The 20,029-nt window shown below is 29.0% G+C and overlaps 1 protein-coding gene across 2 annotated transcripts in view; it reads left to right on the forward strand.

The window, feature by feature from the left end:
• Positions 1–20,029, forward strand: part of LOC103570949 (neural-cadherin) — a 71,372-nt gene that overhangs the window by 44,609 nt on the left and 6,734 nt on the right. For both annotated transcript variants that reach the window (XM_008548866.2, XM_014442483.1), the window contains 5 exons: positions 17,885–18,028; positions 18,833–18,948; positions 19,201–19,365; positions 19,443–19,580; positions 19,726–19,912. In XM_008548866.2, the coding sequence (XP_008547088.1) occupies positions 17,885–18,028; positions 18,833–18,948; positions 19,201–19,365; positions 19,443–19,580; positions 19,726–19,912 (750 nt within the window). The remainder of the gene's footprint in view (positions 1–17,884; positions 18,029–18,832; positions 18,949–19,200; positions 19,366–19,442; positions 19,581–19,725; positions 19,913–20,029) is intronic.

The raw sequence follows: 20,029 nt of genomic DNA on the forward strand, positions 1-20,029 counted from the left end.
CAAGGTATTAAAATCCACTCTGACAATTTTCAAACTGACGTACATGTACATAGAAAAAATAAAATTTTTATAACGACAATGTTCGGTGCATACTTCTGTGGATTTAAAATGTAAACTTAACTTTATACATTTCCTATTTAAATATAAATCTACCTCGATTTACTTTAAAAAATTTTCTTAAAAAAACTTGAGAGCACGACTGAATCAACAACAAAATCGAATAATTTTTCCTGTTAGTTTTGTTAAAAATATTTAACAAAAAAAAAAATTGAATTACGAAAATTAAATTAAAGTTGAAAAAGCCATTAATCTTGTGTTTTTAAAACCGTGTATATAAATTCTAGACTCCCATATATATTGTCGATCCTCAATTCCATTTTTCTCGTTCTTTCGATATTTTTATTATTTTACCTTGTCGTTTATTTATTATTATTATTATTATTTTTTTTTTTTTCCATAACTGTTTGATGGATGTCTTCAGCTATATTCTCATATTATATCGTTGGATATTTCATAAAGTACTTCATACACAGGAGTGTTCACATATAATACAGAGGAGGTCCGACAAAGAACCCGGGCAATCCCCCCGTCATCCGGTCGACAATTGACCACCGACTACAACCCAGAGAGAATGAGAGTGAGAGAGCTTTTGCGAACAATAAGCTCTACGCATTTCCATCCATGGTACGGCTACTCTCTGGTGTGTACACCAGTTCTGTAGTGCATGCTGCGACGATGGGGATGTAACACACAAGGGAGTCCTCGAGTGAATAACGATAAGAGGACCAAGAGTATCACGGCGTTGTTGCCTCTGACTCCTGGGTCACATGCCCACAAACATCTCTTATCGCTTTCAACTTCATTCTCCCAGTGTGTGTTTGTAGTGTTTGTAGTGTGTGTACGTGTGTGTACGTGTGTGCGTCCCAGTCCACTGAATTACCATTCATCAGTTCATTGATACGATAAACCTTTTGTTTACTATTTCTTTTGCCTCCCTTTCAGCCTCCACAAATACACCTCATACATATTTAAATATACATATATATGGAACAGAATGTCATATAACTTATGCGTATTCCCATTGACTTGTTTGTTGTTTTTTCATATATAACACATTGCATTCTAATGTTATATATGTATATACATATCAATGTACATCAATGTGCAAGTAAAGTATGAGTATAGAGTAGATATATATGAAGTACTCTCATACATCTATGACTTTTTCTCATTCTCATTCTCTTTTAGTCCCACCCACCGCGTGCTAGCTGGTGTCACAGTATATTGACTGAGGGGTAGATTTTGTACCCCCGCGAATTTGTTGCGCAAGCGCAGTCACATTTACCTCTTCTGCGGGCTTCATAACGGACGCCTTTGGTACTCACCACGCAGATTCTGCCTGACACCCAACGCACTTTCTTTCTCACCCCATTTTCGCTCACGCTTTCGCCACACTCACGCATACACGCGGTCTATTTCCCTCGTAATACATATTCATACATTCATCATATATATATAGGTATATATGGATGATGTATAGGTATGTAGGTAAAGGGTCGAAGTGTATGTGTGTCATACGTTTTCATTTAAACGGTTTACTATGAGCGGTAACTCAATAACTTCAAATAAAAGTTTACTGGTCAGGACGTCGCGATATCAGATATCGGCCGGCAAAATACCGCGGTGAAAATACTGAAAAAGAACATGTTTCTGACAGGTGCTAACGTACTTGCTGCTGCGATAGCACTGTCGTGAGAAGACTCGCGGTTTCCCGGGACTTTGAGCTGGTAGTCGTGCCGGCACACTCGGCGCCAGCGAGACTAGTTTATTTGACTTTATTTTGCTGATACCGCGTGGGTTTTATAGATCTACGCTCGTATGTGAATTTATACGTCGATGATAACAGTGTGGGTTATCTAATAGATGGTGCAGATAAATATTTTAATTAAAGTAGATAATAGAAGATGTGTTGATAAAATTCTCATGTTGGATTTCAATAAATATATAAATAATAATTATTGTTGTTATTGTTGTTCTCATTGAAAATAGTGAAATTTTTTTTTGTTGATGTGTGATTGTTAAATGATTTAGCTGCTATTGTGATGACGGTGATTTAATGGTTGATCCGCTTAAACTATTTTGGGTTTTAACCAACAGCACTTATTTAGGTAACTGTCTAAATTTATATTATTTTTATATATATGTAAAAAACTGTTGAAAATTTTCGGAGTAAACGGCAATTAAATCTGGAACGGATGACTGTTCATTTATTTGATTCCCTCAGAGTTAAATTTATTTTAATATTAACACTGATTTGAATAAAATTCAAATCACAGATGAAAAAAACTCCTTATTTACTCCGAATGCGTAGTGATTTTTTTAAAAACTCCAAAAATTTGAGTGAAGGAATAAGTCGGACTGAAATAAAATTCTGAGGCACTCCCAATTTTTTCTACAGTACATATATATTTTAATTGCAATTAAATTTACCAATATGTGTAGTTATTGTTTTACGATATAACAAGTATCGAGTAAATATAATAAAAAATATGTTGGCGTGAATGGGAAAAATTCCCATCAGTGGTTGTTTTTAAGTGATGTAATAAAAATGATTTTATTGTTAAATTTAATTACCGGGTTATCTGATACCGTTCCGAATATTTGTATCTCTGTTAATTATTTTTTTAACAACGTGAAATAAGTCATTTTTTTTTTTTTATATATATATATTTCTGTGGTTTTATAACGAATACGTTATTTATTGTGGTGAATTTAAAATAATAGGCAAACTACATATTACTTTGTTTTAATTAATATAATGCACGTTTTATAAATTAATTAAAAGTACATTTTCTTTGTGAAATTTTAATTAATGAGATGCCATTATTTTATGTAACAATAAAAATAATACTTATGGGTTTTTAAATTAATTATTTTACGTGGAAAATATGGTTTTTATTGACGTAAAAAAAAAATAAAATTCACCACAATATTTTTATTTTCTTTTTGTAATGAATTATAGACACTTGATTTAGAAGTGGCCCATTTTTTATCATCGTGATGAAGGTAGACAATTTTTTTCATTTTTTCCTACATTTTTTTTTAAGCTCACAGCTGAACGGACTCTACCACGAAAACCACTGAGTGTACTATATCTATATGGCTTTGATATATCTATATGTATAAATGTGTATGTATGAGAATAAGAGGAGCTAATTTGAAATATTTTTTATTTCGCCCACGATCAAAGTGTACTCTGAGGTCTTTTATTTTTTTTTTTAATATTGGTACCCTGTATTAATAATTTCCGAGCTACGTTTGATTTCACCGACCAAAATTAAACACAAAAAAATAATAAAAACAACTTCCATTAAAAAATAAAAAAAATAAACCTTCTATTTATATATTTTTTTTTGCCATTGAAAATATAAAGGGATTTAAAAATATTGAGAGATTATAAAAAAAGGAAATAAAAACTAGTTTGAGCCAGTATAAAATGTGTTTTGCTTTCGATAACTCGATTGCTACAAAGTCGTAAATCCATTTCAAAACACCACTTTGCAACTCTTCATTTCTATCTTTTTCTCTCTTTAACACATATACACCCCCGTAAAATCTACCCTCTACTAAACTCTCTTTTTCCCGAGAGCTCGTTTCCCCAGTACTCCAGAGACTGAACAACATGGAGAGATTTAAACAGATCGCCCCAAACGATTTGTCAGAGTTTCTGATGCTCTCACTAGATAAGCGCTCCTCTAAAACTCCTTTTAGGGACCTCTACTTTACGATTTCGAGTTATGAACTCAAACTTTTGTAAATATACATACATTTACATACACATAATATGTACATTAGACAAAGGGATTAACATCAAAGCTTCAGTTACACAAGTACTCTAATGATCCCACATATTACTTTTTTTATTTAATCTTTCATGTAAGCAACTGAAAAAAATTCACTGAAAATTCAATTATTGAAACTGTTTTTCTATTACTTGGTAAATTCATACTCTAATTAAATTTTTTCGTTAATTATTTTTTCATATTCGATGAAAAATATCCCAGACTATGATTAAATTTTTTTAACTCCGGAGTAATTAATTAAAAAGTCTTCAAACATTAATGTAATAAAATACGTCAATATTACCGTTGAATTTGTTGGGAAACTGTTGATGGAATTTACAATTTAAAATGAAATTCCCCGCGGAATTTATTTGATACGATATGTTGTATCGTTTCGCTCTTTATAATCAAGTATGATATATCGGATTAGAGGAATTAATTAATCAACATTTATGTTTATCATAAAATATACAGGAAATATATGGATATGTACAAGTACGTATCCAGTATCCAGGTTATTGTGTACTTTGTAGTATGTTATGATTCGCGTATAAAATTCTCATAGACTTCGCGTATGGTGATAACGATATTGCTATTTTTTTCAACGGCACTATTTATTTTCCGCGTCACATTATTCATTCACATACATTACGTACTTTAGCTTATGTAGACGTAAATTTACTGTTTCAATACGTCATCCAAATTGTGTTCGGTTTTATACGCGGATCTTTTGTGGCTTACACCATTTTTTTTTTTTTTTTTTTTATTAATTTTTTATGAACAAATGTAAACGGCTTTTGAAAAATTTTTTGAAAAGTTTTATCATTTAAAGAGTGAAAAATTTTTTTATCACAATATGTTGATGTTTTTTTTTTTAGAAATTAAATTTATAAAGTTTGATAACCAAAAAACGGGGTCACTACTTTTGAATGAAAATCTATTAGATAAAATTTTAAAATCCATTTCAATCAAAATTTTATTTTCAGTTTTTTTTTTTTTTTTTTTTTTTTTTTTTAATAAAAAAAAAGAGTATTTTTTTTTTTAAATTTTAATTTTATTCTTAAAAGCAGGAAATCAAAGAAAGTGAGTCAGCTCATTTGAATCTGAGAATTTGCATAACTTTATCAGCAACTCATTTTACCACTATCTTTATTTTATTTAATAAATTTAAGATGAAAAAAAAAAAAGTAATATATTATATAATCGTAAATATTAATGCAAGTTGCATAACAAATTGAGTAAAAGAAATAAAAAAAATACATTTTCCCTTAAGAATTTATTAATAAAATTTTCTACAACTACCCAATCCTTTAATATCCCATCCAATAAAATATATAATGCAGAAATTTTATTATTGAATTTAAATACGATAAAAAAAAAATCAGCTCCGTCAATAAGAGTCGAAATTAGACTGAAACCCAACAAGTCGAAATAAAAAAATAATTTAAGAAAAAAAAACCTTTAAATTATTACTTTCAATTTGTATCTTAACTCGGAAAGCAATCACCGAAGTTTAACTTGTAACTAGACTAAACAACTTTCTTGAAACAAAAGAAATAAAAAAAAAAAAAAAAAAAAAAATAACGCGTACTTCCATACAAGTTTTTTTCAATAAATTTTCAGTCATGTACTCCAGTTTTCAGTACTTTACAAATTGAAAAGCCCGTGGAATTGTAAAAATAATAAAAATAAAAACATAAATAGCTAAATTCTCAACAACAGTTTATATAACAAATTCTACTTGTGTAAATAAATAAAATAATTTAGTTTCGTACGAAGACGCAGTTATATCCAGAAGCTGACGATGCATCCAAGCAATTTGCTGATAGCATTATCGACCAATATCCGTTACTACGTCTAATGCAATCTGTCCCTTATATATATAGGTATAGATATAGATATATATAAACTCTTGGTATGCTTGAATGCGTTTTCCTTTTCCCAATACCTCTTGCAACATTGTCTTCCATGTCATCCCTTTAATGTATTATTCTGGTAAATGTTTGATCAGTACATTTATACTCAATTAAATCAATTGTTCATGTAAATATTCTGCTGCTGCAGCATCTCTATTTACTTGCAATTAAATTAAAATATATACTATACCCCGAATAATAAATATATAGTTTGTGTGACATTTAAATTACGCGCAAAATACACTTTTAATATTTAACTATAAATTTATCAACAATTTCTCATCGTTTAAATTTTTTTTCATCTTCAATTTGACATTTTATCAGATTTTTTTTTTTCACTGCAATTTCCTGTACTCAATTTACTATTCAATAATCTATTGATGTAAAAAACTGTCACGTCATAAATTTTTTTATTCATGAAATAATTATATGGAAAAAGTTAGAAGTAATTTTTTTTTATATTTTTAATGGAAAAAAAAAAAAAAAAAAAAAAAAGATAAAAGAAAAACTGATTAAAATATATATTTAGTCGTTGAATATAAATTAACTAGGTGTATTGAATTTTATTTCTATTAGTATTTTCCTCTTAAATTAAGTCGAGATAGATACATATAACGTGCGAAGTTGATAGCTCCAAGCCATATCAAGTGCTATAGAGGATAGCGTTTCCTTCATCGAATTTAATCTCACTCAAAACCCATTGTCAGTGTAATTCTGCAATCTCCACCTCTTTTCTACTATTAAATCCTGTTAAAGCCTTGCCCTGTTATAAATTCCACTCGCAATTATTCGCCGTCTATGTAAAGTAAAAATAAAACATGACGAGTATTAAATTTTAGATACATCATAAAAAATATACGACGGCAATAAAAAAACGAATTTTGATAGCTGTAATACGTGAGATTATGATTCTTTTATTCTTTTATGTCAAATCTACATTTTTTAATATGGATAGAAGAATCTCTTCCCGATGTAATATTGGGTTTAATGTTATACATATTGAGGAAATTTCACTTTAATATTCTAATTTTTGAATATTTTTGTGAAAAAAAATTTCAATTACTACATACTGAAAATGCTATTATCCAATAGGAGAAAATTTTACTTCCGTCTATTCAAATATGACAGAAACAAGAAAAATATCAATGATTTTGAATGTATCAAAAATATTTCAAAACTTGACAGACAGAAAAAATCAAGAAACAACGAATTTAAATACAGAAAACCGAAAAACGGTCAACCCTACGGGAAAACTGAGTCTAGATTTCCAATAGAATTTTTTAGACAGATTCCTAGAGATTTGATGAAAACTCGATTTTCAAAAATCGGGCCGAAACCAGAAAATCTTTTTTTTAAAATTTTCAATTTTCATAGCGGGAAATTTAAAATTAAAATTTATTTAAAGAAACAAAAATATGAACTTTGTCTGAAAATTGTAGAAATTTTGGAAAATGAAAATATGAATATTTCAGTTTTCAAAAAATTCATAAATTTGGTTTCTTAAAAAAATGTATTTTTATTAGAAAACAAGTTTTTCATTAAAATATATTTTCCACCGATAATTTTTTCAATAGAGTACTCGAAAAAAAATAAAACTTTTGAAGTAATTCAATAGAGCAAAAATAAAATTATACAAGAATAAAAAAATTTCCACAAATAAAAAAGTTATTTTGATAGTATGCGTGTGAATCTCAACGAAAGAAATTGAATGCTCAATCGGAAACGCTGTAGAAAAACGTGAATATATATACACATGTATGTAAATATATATGTATATATAAAAGATATGTTGAAAATACGTAGGAACAATTCCGATTCTATTTTCAAAGTCTGCCTTTACGAGCATTCATACTGTGATGGCATTATATATATAGTAATGAAATACTTTATATGCGCATAGCATTAAGCGATATCAAATAATATTACAAGTCCTTACAGTTATGACAACTAGTAAAGTCACGTCGTTGAGTATTTGAAATAGCCCGAGCAAGTTCATAAATTATCGCGAGTAAAATAGCTCCAGGCCATCAGAGATAAATCAAAAACTTCGGCAATTCCTCATGCATATATTTCTCATCAATTTTTGATACTCTTTCAAATATCCGACACAACAAATTTTAAAACACTGTTCCGCTCTACCCATTACATACATTACATTAATTAATGTAAATTTAATTGCATGCATTATTTATGGACTCCATAATTGATTTATTTGAAAAACCGGCATTTTGATACCGTTTGATAATAAATTTATAATCAATAGGGAGGAACAAAATTTCACAGTCACTCGAACAAATGCCGGGCAATTGATATTTTATCCATTCGATACATATTTTCCTTTTATCTGATCCTCTGACAAACATTCCATTTCATCAAAAGCATCATGCAATATATCTGAATTCCATTGTATTGGCTTTTGTGAACTAGCATTTTTCACTCAATTTTTTTTTCAAATTTTCTCATATTTACTTCACACCCTACATTTATATCCGCTTCTCAAACAAAGGAAAACCGTTTTTGAAGTCCATGCATCGTTTAATTTATATTCTAAATCCATATGAAAATCAAATTCAAACTCAAATTCAAATATTTATTCACCAGCTCAATGAAAATTCAATTAATAAACTATTTTCCGTGATCCTCTCACTTTTATTATCCTAAAAATTTTTCATAGCAATTACATGTTTTACACTGTAATCAAATTTATCATTTTCATAACCTTTTCATATATGTATTTATATATCCTCTCACTGATATCTCTTCACGAAAGCACTCAAGCTTATAATCCAATTTTCTTTATACTCATATATATATTTGAACGTCATCCTTATCCTTCTCAGTAACGAGGATTTCATCCTATAAAATTCGTAAGTGAACTTATTGCAGTTTCACTATCTGTAAAATTGTCCTGGCCCATTTTATCAGACTTTTTTTATTATATTATTTTCTACAGCTCTAATAACGTGCTGGAAAAATAATAACTTTTCTATGAAAACACAGACATCTTATTTAATTCAAAAATCTGTAAAATTTATATTGATATTTTGCGGGAATTTTAAAACTTAAGCACTAGAAAAATCCTAAATGGCGGGTGATACGTCAATATGACGTTTAAAATTATGAAATAAAATAGACTTATAACGGACTTATAGCAGTAGTGGGAAAATTCAAATTTCAAGAAAAATTTTCTCTGTGCTGGAAAAATAATAACTTTTCTACAAAATTCTATGAAAACACAGACATCTTATTTAATTCAAAAATCTTTACAAGTTATTTAAATTTCTCTTAAAATTTCAATGTTACTACTTATTATTTTTTTACCCTATGCTTACTAGTGTCACTTACTGTGCACTGGTATGTTAATTAACATTTTCATTTCATGAGTGTTACTCTAGTAACTTTTTTTTTAGTTTCATTTTACTCCGGGATATTTATTAAAAAAAAAAAAACACACATTTCCGCGACTCTTCTATATTAACAGTGCGATTGCAAGTCGGTCATGCGAATGGGAACGCATACTTTAGTTAAAAAATAAAAAAAAGTCTTAAAGTTTAAATAACACGAGCAACATGTGCCTCATGAATATTCCTTAGTGTCCTACTACTAATTACAGGACCCTCGCGGTCTTCTCTAACCGTGAAAACTAAGCCAATTAAGATTATTATTTTTATTGTCCTACAGGACACGTATATTCCTCATTACATGTGATTCATTTAAATGTAATGTCTTTATGTATTATCATATTTATATTTATTTATTTAAAAAATAAAATTTCAGTTTCTTGTCTCTGCGAAAAAAGAAAAAATAATCTCCGTTATAATTAAAAGGGAAGAAAAAATAATTAGTTTAATAAATTTTTAACTCGAAAAATAATAATAAAAATACACAGACTATTTAAGCTCCTTTTTTTATCACTGTCTTTTTTCGTAGCATATATAATCCTATTTGTACGTGTGTAGAGATTATATTATAATTGTATTATTAGCAGAGTACGTTTTATTCTAGCATTCGTTGTATGAAAAATGGAAAATTAATTTAACACCGAGTATACAGAAAAAACAAATTACATAAAATAAAATAATAATTACTCTTGAAAAAAAGTAAGTAAATAAACACTAAACAAATTTGTTTCAAAGTTAGAGAAAAAAAAAATTTTTTAATATTTTTACTGTAGACAAATAAAACACGAAGGTATTTAAAAACTGAGTCGTTTACTCTTGAGAGTAGAGTCAAAAAATAGTATGAAAGCTAGTTGGATCTTGTGCTTGATCAAACAATTTCAACTTTAGTTTAGTATTGACATAGCAGCTGAAAATGAAACAGCAGAGATCAAACATATTTACTGAGTAATCATGATTAAATGCCTTTGATTAATAAAAAGATATAAATCTTTGTGACAAAGGACTATCTATTGAATGATTAAAATTTCTATTAGAAACGTCTTAAAAAAAAATAAAAAAAAAGTAAAAACTTTTATTCAGCAATAAAAAGTTCGCGACCTTAAAGTTTTTCACTCATTTATTTTAAAACTCATTGCAATTTTTCAATTCACACAACTCTTTTTCACATAAATAACTATTCCGAGCGTACGTAAACCAATTAAATTAAAAGACTTATTGAATTAACTTTTAATTTATTTAACTTGTAACGTTATAGCGAGTAATGCTTGAAAATTATTACCGTAGAGTTTAAAAATATTAAATTCATTACAAAACAGTTTTCTTTATATTTTATATTACGACGAATTTAAAAAAAAAAAAAAAAAAAAAAAAAAGTTACTACTTATTACAGAAGCTATTTAATTTTACTCAAAGTCTCTGTCTGTTGTCTCGAGATGAATTATCTAGTACAATGTACCCGGTGGTAATACTAATTAAACTCAATGTTGTTCACTCTTAGTCTTTCTCTAGTCTCATACTATTCTATGTTTTGTTAAGCCCGTGTATCAAGTTTATCGTCACCTATATTGCTATTCCGCCAGTTAATTTATCACAACATTTAATTATAATTTTAATTTAAATTAAACTTTTAGTTTTAAATTTTTTATTATGACTTTTTTTACCGTTGGTTTCAAATAAAATATTATTTGTTCAATTTAAAAGTAAGTGAATTCATTTTTGTACTTTATTTGTTCTATTTTTTTTTATATAAAAATAATTCGTAGCTTGAATAAATATAAAACATTCTCTACTGATATGAAACAACTGGGGCGTAAGAAAGAAGATTTTTCCTTCAATATATCCCCGTGAGGCATCGTTTGTGAGGTGTAAAAATCACTCCACTCTACATCCTGACTCGCAACTGTAAAAACCCTAGACACTGAACCGCTACTAGATATATATTTTTCATTTATGCAATAAAAAAAAAATTATTATCATTTTTTAAAAATAAAACCCGGGAAAGGTTTTAATTAAAAGTGTATTTATCCAGTTTTTGAATGAAATATTTATTTGAAAAAATGTAAAATGAAAGCTTTTGTTAACTTTATGTTTGATTCAATGCGAGTGATTCGAAACTTGAATTGGCTTCAATTAAGGGCCCGATGAAGTATATCGAGTTAAACGTTGCTTAGATATTTAATTAAATTGCATTAAAGCATTCTATCTAGCGCAGTTCTGTGAAGTATACATTTCTCAAAGCTTTTGAATTAAACCAGCGAACAAAAAAAATTTAAAAAGCTACTGAATGGTTTTTTATTTTTATAATTTTCATGACAAGTAATGAAAGCAATACATTTTATTAACTTGATATCAAAGTTAAGTCCAGAGTTTTTCTCACTTTTTTAATTTCGTTACAGAAGCTCGTTATAAGCCTCCGTTTGAATTTTCAAAATTATAAATCAAGATGGAAAAAAATAGACAAATTAATTGTGGAAATTTACGGTCGATATTTTGCGGGAATTTTTGAACGTAAGCACTAGAAAAATCGAGAATGACGGGTGATACGTCAATATGACGTTTAAAATTATGAAATAAAATAGGCTTATAACGGGCAGTCGAAGAAGAAAAAAACAAAAAAGAAACACCCGGTAGAGGAAAAATTCAAATTTCAAAAAAAATTTTCCCTGTCATCTGAACCAGGCTTATGACAGGTCGTCAGCTGTGTTTATAATTTTTTAAATATTATAATTAATTTATGATTGTCAAATAAACTGAACAATTTTAACGTCAGAACACAAAGCCTCAGTTATTTGTTATTTGACACCATGAGTTTTTAAAAAAAAAATGAAAGCTGTCATACAGAGAATAAAAAACTAGAATTGGTATTTACTCGTTGGTTTTTAAATTCTGTCATACGTCATCAAGTGTTTGATGTCAGTTGGGCCGCGGTGGATTTTCACTCTCTCATTTTCAGAACGTCACTCAATGAAATTTCACATCAACATGTACTCCCTGAATTTTGTGCATTTTGATATTAAAAAAAAAAAAAAAAAACTGAAAACAAATATTCCATCATTCACTTTGAGAAATAAATAAAAATATAAAAAGTTATCGGTTATTTGAATGAAAAAGATTTATGCAATTAAAAAATTTTAATTAAAAAAAAAAAAAAAAAAAAACTGAGTAAATAGTCGGTTTTGTTTAAAAATTACGGGATGAATATCATGAAAAGTGCCTTTTATAAAGTAAAAAATAATAAAACTGTAGCTTTTTTGATGAGTGTAAAATATAAAAGTAAAACTAAAAAAATAATAATAGACTGCGCATACATAACTTTTATATTTTTTTGGAATATCACATAATACGAGCTTACTCATAAGCTTCTATTTTGTCTTTTTCTTTCATCCGTATACTAGATATCTTGGCATGAATTCAAGTGTCGTTGGGCGAATTGAAAACGGCCATTCGAGCGCTCGATTTACTTTCTGATAACAAATATCTATATCTATATATGTTTCATATATAACTATACAAAAGTCACGTATCATTCACCGCATTCCAGATATTCTTTAAACTTTTTTATTTGTTATTTCAAAAACTCTTATTTTTTATTTCCTAGCGTTTGTTCATTCATATAAAAATATATATCCAGAAATGCGATGCCCGGCATTTTTAGCATTCTATCCGAAAAACTCAAAGCAAATCGCGACAATGAAAAAAAAACAATCGTAAAAAAGTAACGACACAAATGCGGCATGGTTAAAATACAGTTAGCATCAGCCATCCACCCACGGCACTTTCCTGGGATATTTTCCGCGACAGAAAACCTCGTAGGTGGAAAATAAAGATTAAAAAAACGAAAAAAACGGTTTGTAAAAAAAAAGTGCCTTTTCGTGGGATCGCTCGGGCGTAGAATCGAGCGTGATTAATGTTGACAATGACTAGACTTGGGGTAAAAAGAAGAGGATAGATGATGATAGAGATCCATAGAAAAGCATCAGTAGAGGTTGACAAATATAAAAGTGTGATCGATATTAAGTAGAATAGCTGTGTGACATTGCCCTCAGGGTTAAAGAGCTTCGAAATGAGCCATTGCTATGCTAAATTTTTGAAATATTGCTTTTTTTGTCATTATTTTTTTTTTTTTTTTGCATTCAGCTGTCACTGTTGTTACGAAAATTTTCCAATGTAACAGAAATATATATATATGTGTGTGTATATAAATACAAATTTAGATATTCTATAGGGGATTGATTTTGCCATCAACACACACACAAAATCAACAGAATAACTATCAGACTTGCTGGCACCTCCTGCAACTCATTACGCAAATTTTGGATGCATTCCAATTTAGTCTATCATATCTCCATCTACAAATCTCTATACAAACACGTCAAGTTTGATTTTAACATAAACAAAGTACGTAAGCAAACAATCGCGACATGTCCGATAAAAAATAAACTCTATCAGCGTAATAGTAACAACTTTATGTGATTTTTAAATTTTAAAGTCCATTTTAAATTTTTAATTCCGGTCATAAATTATAAACTAAGCTCGTTAAGACGTTAAGACCTAGATAAATTTGTTTATATTTATTATATATAAAAAAAAAAAAAAGCGGAATTACCCATTAAAGTTTCATGATGGTTTGTTTATTTATATTTTAAATAAATATATATTGACTGATAAATAATTCATATACTAAATTAAAATATCCCTGGAATTAATTTGCAACTGAATCACTCCATCAGATGCCTTTTTTTCCCAACGATAAAATATATATTTAAATCGCTAATTAATGAGCTTTCGACCGTAAAAAAAATTAATATTGGAGTTATATTTGAATATTCAAGTACCCAATCAATACGTCCTCATTAAAACTCAATTGTTGCAATAAAAATATTGATTTAATAATAAAAAAATTCTGGTTTAAAAGTTTTAATTTAAAATTTAAAATTTTAAATCGAAATATTTTTTCTGTTTGTCTATAAATTTAAAATTTCATATTACGAATTAAAAAAAAATTTCTTACCCCAAGTAAAAATTTTTTGGACCAAAAATATAAATTTTTTAGGAATTAGTAACGTGATATTTTTATAGATATGTATTGAACATATGTATAAACATACGTCTCATTGTCGAAAATAAATGCCCCCGGACAACGGCAATTAATTATCAAATTGATCATGACATAACTCATGAACTAATCTCCGGAAATAGAGTTTGAATCACAGGGTAACACGGAGGTCGGCAGTTGGCAGTTAATTGTTGAAATGGCCCAACGAGTACTGAGAATTTCGAGTACTGTATGAGTGTGTGGGTATTCGTGCTATACACACCGCATCCACATCCATACAACACACACTTACAGGAATGTTCAAGACAAAGAGCCATAAAATATATGTATATATATATATAGTGCTCGAGGAAACCCATATACCGTGCCGCTGTGCAGAACCCTTCTATAGAAGATAGATATAGCCAAAGCTATCCGACAATTTCTAGTCTAGTAGCTATCTACTTGTGTATATTGCAGAGTACCTTTTTAGGTGGAGTTTTCGTATAATACAAGCGCAAGTCTGTTTTCGAGATTTTGGAATAGAGAATAAGCAATCGGGTGTGCTGTAGTACAGGGCGCGGCCAAGATACGAATTTCCACGCGTTCTCACCCCATATCTTTACCCATACCCATGCCCATACCCGCGCTCATACTAACTTCTAAACCTCTTTATACGTGTACCTATATGTAGTATAGTTTAAAGTTGGAGAGAGCAGAGGTGGACGAATGTTGGACAAAAGTGGGGAGCTTGATCGATTTCTTACCCCGTGCCCCAGTAACACGCTCTATACCTATACCTTCACCGCCCACCACTACCGACATTATTTCCAACCCCTTCATCTTTACTCCCTCCCCATAACTTTGTTCACCCCTTTAGCTTGGTGGTGGGTCTCTATCGTGCTCACGGGTCCAGCCGTCGAGACTTTGGCTGTCGCCATTCCAAGGCGCGAAACGAAGAAAACACATTTTCCTTGTTTACGAGTTTGTTCCTTCGTTCGGTTCACTCTTTTTCTTTATTTCTTTATTTCTTCTTGGACAAAACTCGAGTCAGGTTATTTTTTATTTTGCTCTTTCACTCTGGGCCAATGCTGATAGAGCATTCTCTGCTCCTGTCTCCAGTCTTGCAGAAATGAATAGCGTAAAATGGTCAGTATATTGACCCAAAGGCTCTGAAATACCGGAGGCTATTTATTGATGCATAAAATTTATTAGACATCTGCTAAAGATCTATGGTATAAAAAATTTGTTGTTGTAAAATACAATGTTGGATTATTTTTATCTTTATTTCAAAGTGTTATCTTTGTATTTAAAGGAAATTTAAGTTCCGAGCAATAATTTATGTTTGAGAAAATAATACTACAATGGGATAAAGTAGCAGACGCGAGGATGTTGCAACTAAAAGAGAGTTTTAACGTCTATCGTAAATTTTATCACTTTGTAACGAGAGAAAGAGAGCGAGGGAAAGTTTAAACTTAAACTTGTATATAAAAGTTCCAAGAGAAGAGGATATAAAAGAATGTATAAAGGTTGTTTACAGTGTCACGATAATGAAAATTATTGGATTAAACTTTTCGCGCGATTTTTATTTTAAAACTTCCAAACAAAGTGTAAGAAAAATCAAACCCTAGATCCTTTAATTCAAAAAATTACTAACAATTTTTTTACACAAAAATGCATTTAATAAAATAAATTTTTCGTGGAAAAATTCACCCGGAAAAATCACTTAATTAATTTTTTTTTCATACCCTGGATATTTTATAGCGACGTCTTAAAAATTTCCACCGATTGTACGTCGGCGAAAGTAATAAAATGCATTTTATGCAGAAAAAATGATATTTTAAATATTTTAGCGGTTACAAAAGTAATATTTCTCGGTGGAAAACTCAGTTGTTACACTAAATAGAATGACTCGATTTAATTTTCTGCATTACTTCTCAGCTACGGTAAAAAAAAAATAAATAAAAAAATATCACTAAAAGACAATAGAAACCCTTGAGAGTATACGTTTCTCGTTCTTTTCAATTCTATTGTCACATCATCCACGCCATTGCATCAAATTCTTTTTTTAGTCTCTTTATTTTTTTATTTTTCTCCTCACTGAATATAACTATCTATCAAAGTCACTTTTTATATATTTTTATGCAACAAAAATTTTAAATAAAAAAAAATCTTTTATTTTATTTTACATTAATAAGAATCAACATTTAATTCCGTAGTAATTCCAAGTTAAAAAAAAAAAATTGTAATTTAAAATTTTTCCTCCCTTTTTTACACCCTCATACATAATCCACATAAATATGAGAATATAAATAAATGAAAATGAAAATGTAAATGTAAATACTTTTTAGAAAAAATTAAAAACTCAGATATTCGTTAAACATTTAACTTTTCTCATTAATGCTTAATCACTTTGTTCTTTTGAAACTGCCATCTCTTTATCATACTCGAGTAATAAAAAATAATAAAATAAAAAGCAAACAAAAAGAATTAACGTGGATGATGATAATAAAAAAGTCAAAGTAACTGTAGGAAAAAAATTAAGTATAATAATAAATATATATATACTATATAATACTGGTATAACATAAAATATATCCAGCTGTTAATGTCAATAAAAAGTTTTTATAAGAGAATGAAAACGATAACGATTACCATCAACATAAACAGAAAATAAAAAACTACTTGAAGGATCCATCATCAGTTTTCTCAGTAATTTTTCCTTATCTCGATTTTACTTCTCCATTCATTAATTCATTTTTTTTTCTATTTTATTTTTCATCTGGAAAAATAAATTGCTGACTTGTCTGTTTGATTATCTCGCGGCTATTTCTCATCGCGGATCTCAACTCAAAACAAAAGAAAAAATTAAAAGTCCATTCTATCGGTTAATTTAAGATTCATTTTTAAATTAAAAGTAAAAACAAAACCTTAATTATCTATCGCTCATAATAATCTGAGTTCCGACGTTTAATTTCGCCCTCAGAATATTATATTGTTATAATTATATAAATTACGTTAACATTTAAATTTAATTGGCTTTAATTAGTCTTGGATTGTGAAATTAACATTTAAGTTAATTACATGTAAGACTAAATTTAGTGATTACAATTAAATGGAATTTGAATTATCGGGGTTTAAAGCGAATTCCTAATCTAATACAATATACCTGAGCATCATGCAGAAACACGACTGGCGCAACTATTATACAGCAAAACATTGTTGCGTATTTGTATAGACCACCGGGAATTGAAATCGGCTCCCAAGACACTTGCATCTCAATTACCTACTCGTGATCGTTAATTGCAATCGCGGACAAACCACTCAGTTCTATCAAATCTACATCGCACATTCAATTCGCCATTTCGTATTATCAATTATTAACTCACTATTATTATTATTGTTATTAAAACCTGTCTACCCAATTTACATGAGACGTATCTCGGAAAATAGATCGGCTTGATTGCAATAACATACGTACTGTGATGTCGTTTACTATAACGTTAATTATCAGAAAACTTGTAGGTAACTTATAATATGGCTTAACGAACCTTCTTGTTCGGTATTCCCGATAAGTTTTTAATTTAAACTTGAGATTTTTATCAAGTTATCCTGCTTAAATAAACTTTGGAGTACTTTGAATTTTACTAAATAATGTGATTTATTAAATGTGTTTTTTTTTGTTTGCAGTGACGAAATTTATTAGAATTGGCATCGCTGACAAGAACGATAATCCGCCTTACTTTGATAAGAGCCTCTACGAGGCTGAAGTAGACGAAAATGAAGATATACAACATACAGTACTCACTGTTACCGCCAAGGATCACGATGAGTGTAAATATTTCTATTAATTATTTCATTTTTTTTGACAAAAAATTTAAGATAACTTGGAAATTTTAATTATGACTCTGGCTCTATTTTATTAAATTTAATTATTTTTTTTATCAATACTCGAAAAGTTAAGATGAAAAAGAAAAAAAAATTGTCACTAAGGATTTTTGATTGAGTTCTAAATCTATGGTTTAAATATTTGATATTGCGACGAAAATATTGGTCGGATGAAAAAGTTTTTCAAACAAAAGTTGTAGGAAATTTAATTTTCTAAAAAAGATGTCTCTTATGATTTTCTCATACGACCAATATTTTCACTGTTATTCCAAAATTATGATTCATAATGAATGATTCAAATTTTTGTTAATTATGAAAATCTTAATTTTGAAATTACGGCTTTCTTATCAGTCCTAAGAAAAAATGATAAGAGACATTTTTTTTGTAAAATTAAATTTTGAACAACTTTTATTTGAAAAACTTTTTCATACGACCAATATTTTCGGCGTAATATCAAAAAATTCATACCATTAATTGTTATTTTTAAATTAATGCAAAAATGCTGGTCCTAAATCACTTTTACATTTTTTAAAAATTTATTTTTCTCCATTTTCTCCATTTTTTTTTTTTTTCCAAATTACTCATTTAAATATCATGAATAAAAAATTTAGTTTTCAACCACAAAGGTATCGATTGAAAAAAAAAGTTAATTAAATTTAATAAATTACGCGACGAGTAAGAAAATGGATAAAATAGTGAATATTAATTATAATTAACATAATAATTGAATAAAAATGAAAATAAATTTAGCCTCGCGTATTCGATACGAGATTACGAGCGGTAACATAGGGGGTGCATTTGCCGTGAAGAACATGACTGGGGCCATTTATGTCGCTGGAGCATTGGATTACGAAACGAGGAAGAGGGTAAGTAATGCTATACTCTAGTACATGTTGAGCTACAACACCTACTCCTAGAGTCTTGAGCATAATTCACTAAACCGTAAATACATAGACGGGAATGTCAATAACAGTTAGAACCCACTGAGTTGTGCATCAAAATACTCTGCTTCAATTTAACTCGTGTTTACATTTATTTTACTTGCTTTGAACACGGCCTTTTAATATAATTTAATTTTAATTTATTAATTAATTTCATTTCTTTTTTCATCACTTTAGTACGAACTTAAACTAACGGCGTCGGATAATCTGCGCGAGAATTACACGACTGTTGTAATTCATGTTAAAGATGTTAATGATAATCCCCCAGTGTTTGAGAGACCTACTTATAGAACTCAAATCACTGAGGAAGACGATAGAAATTTACCAAAGCGAGTTCTTCAGGTATTTTTAGCCTCAATTATTTTTAAAATTAAAATCGACTATTTTTTTTTTTCATCATTAAAATTTTTTTTTCAAAGGTAATGGCAACTGACGGTGATAAAGACAGGCCTCAGAATATTGTTTACTTTCTAACGGGTCAAGGAATCGATCCTAACAACCCAGCGAACAGCAAGTTCGATATAAATCGAACAACCGGTGAAATTTATGTATTGAAGGTAAACAAAAAATGTATAAATTTGTTATTATAATTTTAAGATAAGTTTTTTACAGTAATATTATTCTCTCCAAGTAATATATATTTTTAATACATACTAAAATGTTATCTCTGTGAGAATAAAAATAATGGAATTGAATTATCAGCCGTTAGATCGCGATCAGCCAAACGGAAGACCCCAGTGGCGATTTACAGTATTTGCTCAAGACGAGGGTGGAGAGGGTCTTGTCGGGTACGCGGATGTTCAGGTTAATCTAAAAGACATAAATGATAATGCGCCGATATTCCCACAAGGCGTCTACCATGGTAATGTCACGGAAAATGGAACAGCAGGTGATTTTATTTATAAATTTATTATGCATACTCCCGTCATGAAAAGATTATTAGAATACTAGTCCTGGTCAAAAAAATAACTTTACAAGACAATTCTAATTTTAAAATTGACGTGAA

Source organism: Microplitis demolitor, chromosome 7 (assembly GCF_026212275.2).
Source record: "Microplitis demolitor isolate Queensland-Clemson2020A chromosome 7, iyMicDemo2.1a, whole genome shotgun sequence".
NCBI classification, from domain to species: domain Eukaryota; kingdom Metazoa; phylum Arthropoda; class Insecta; order Hymenoptera; family Braconidae; genus Microplitis; species Microplitis demolitor.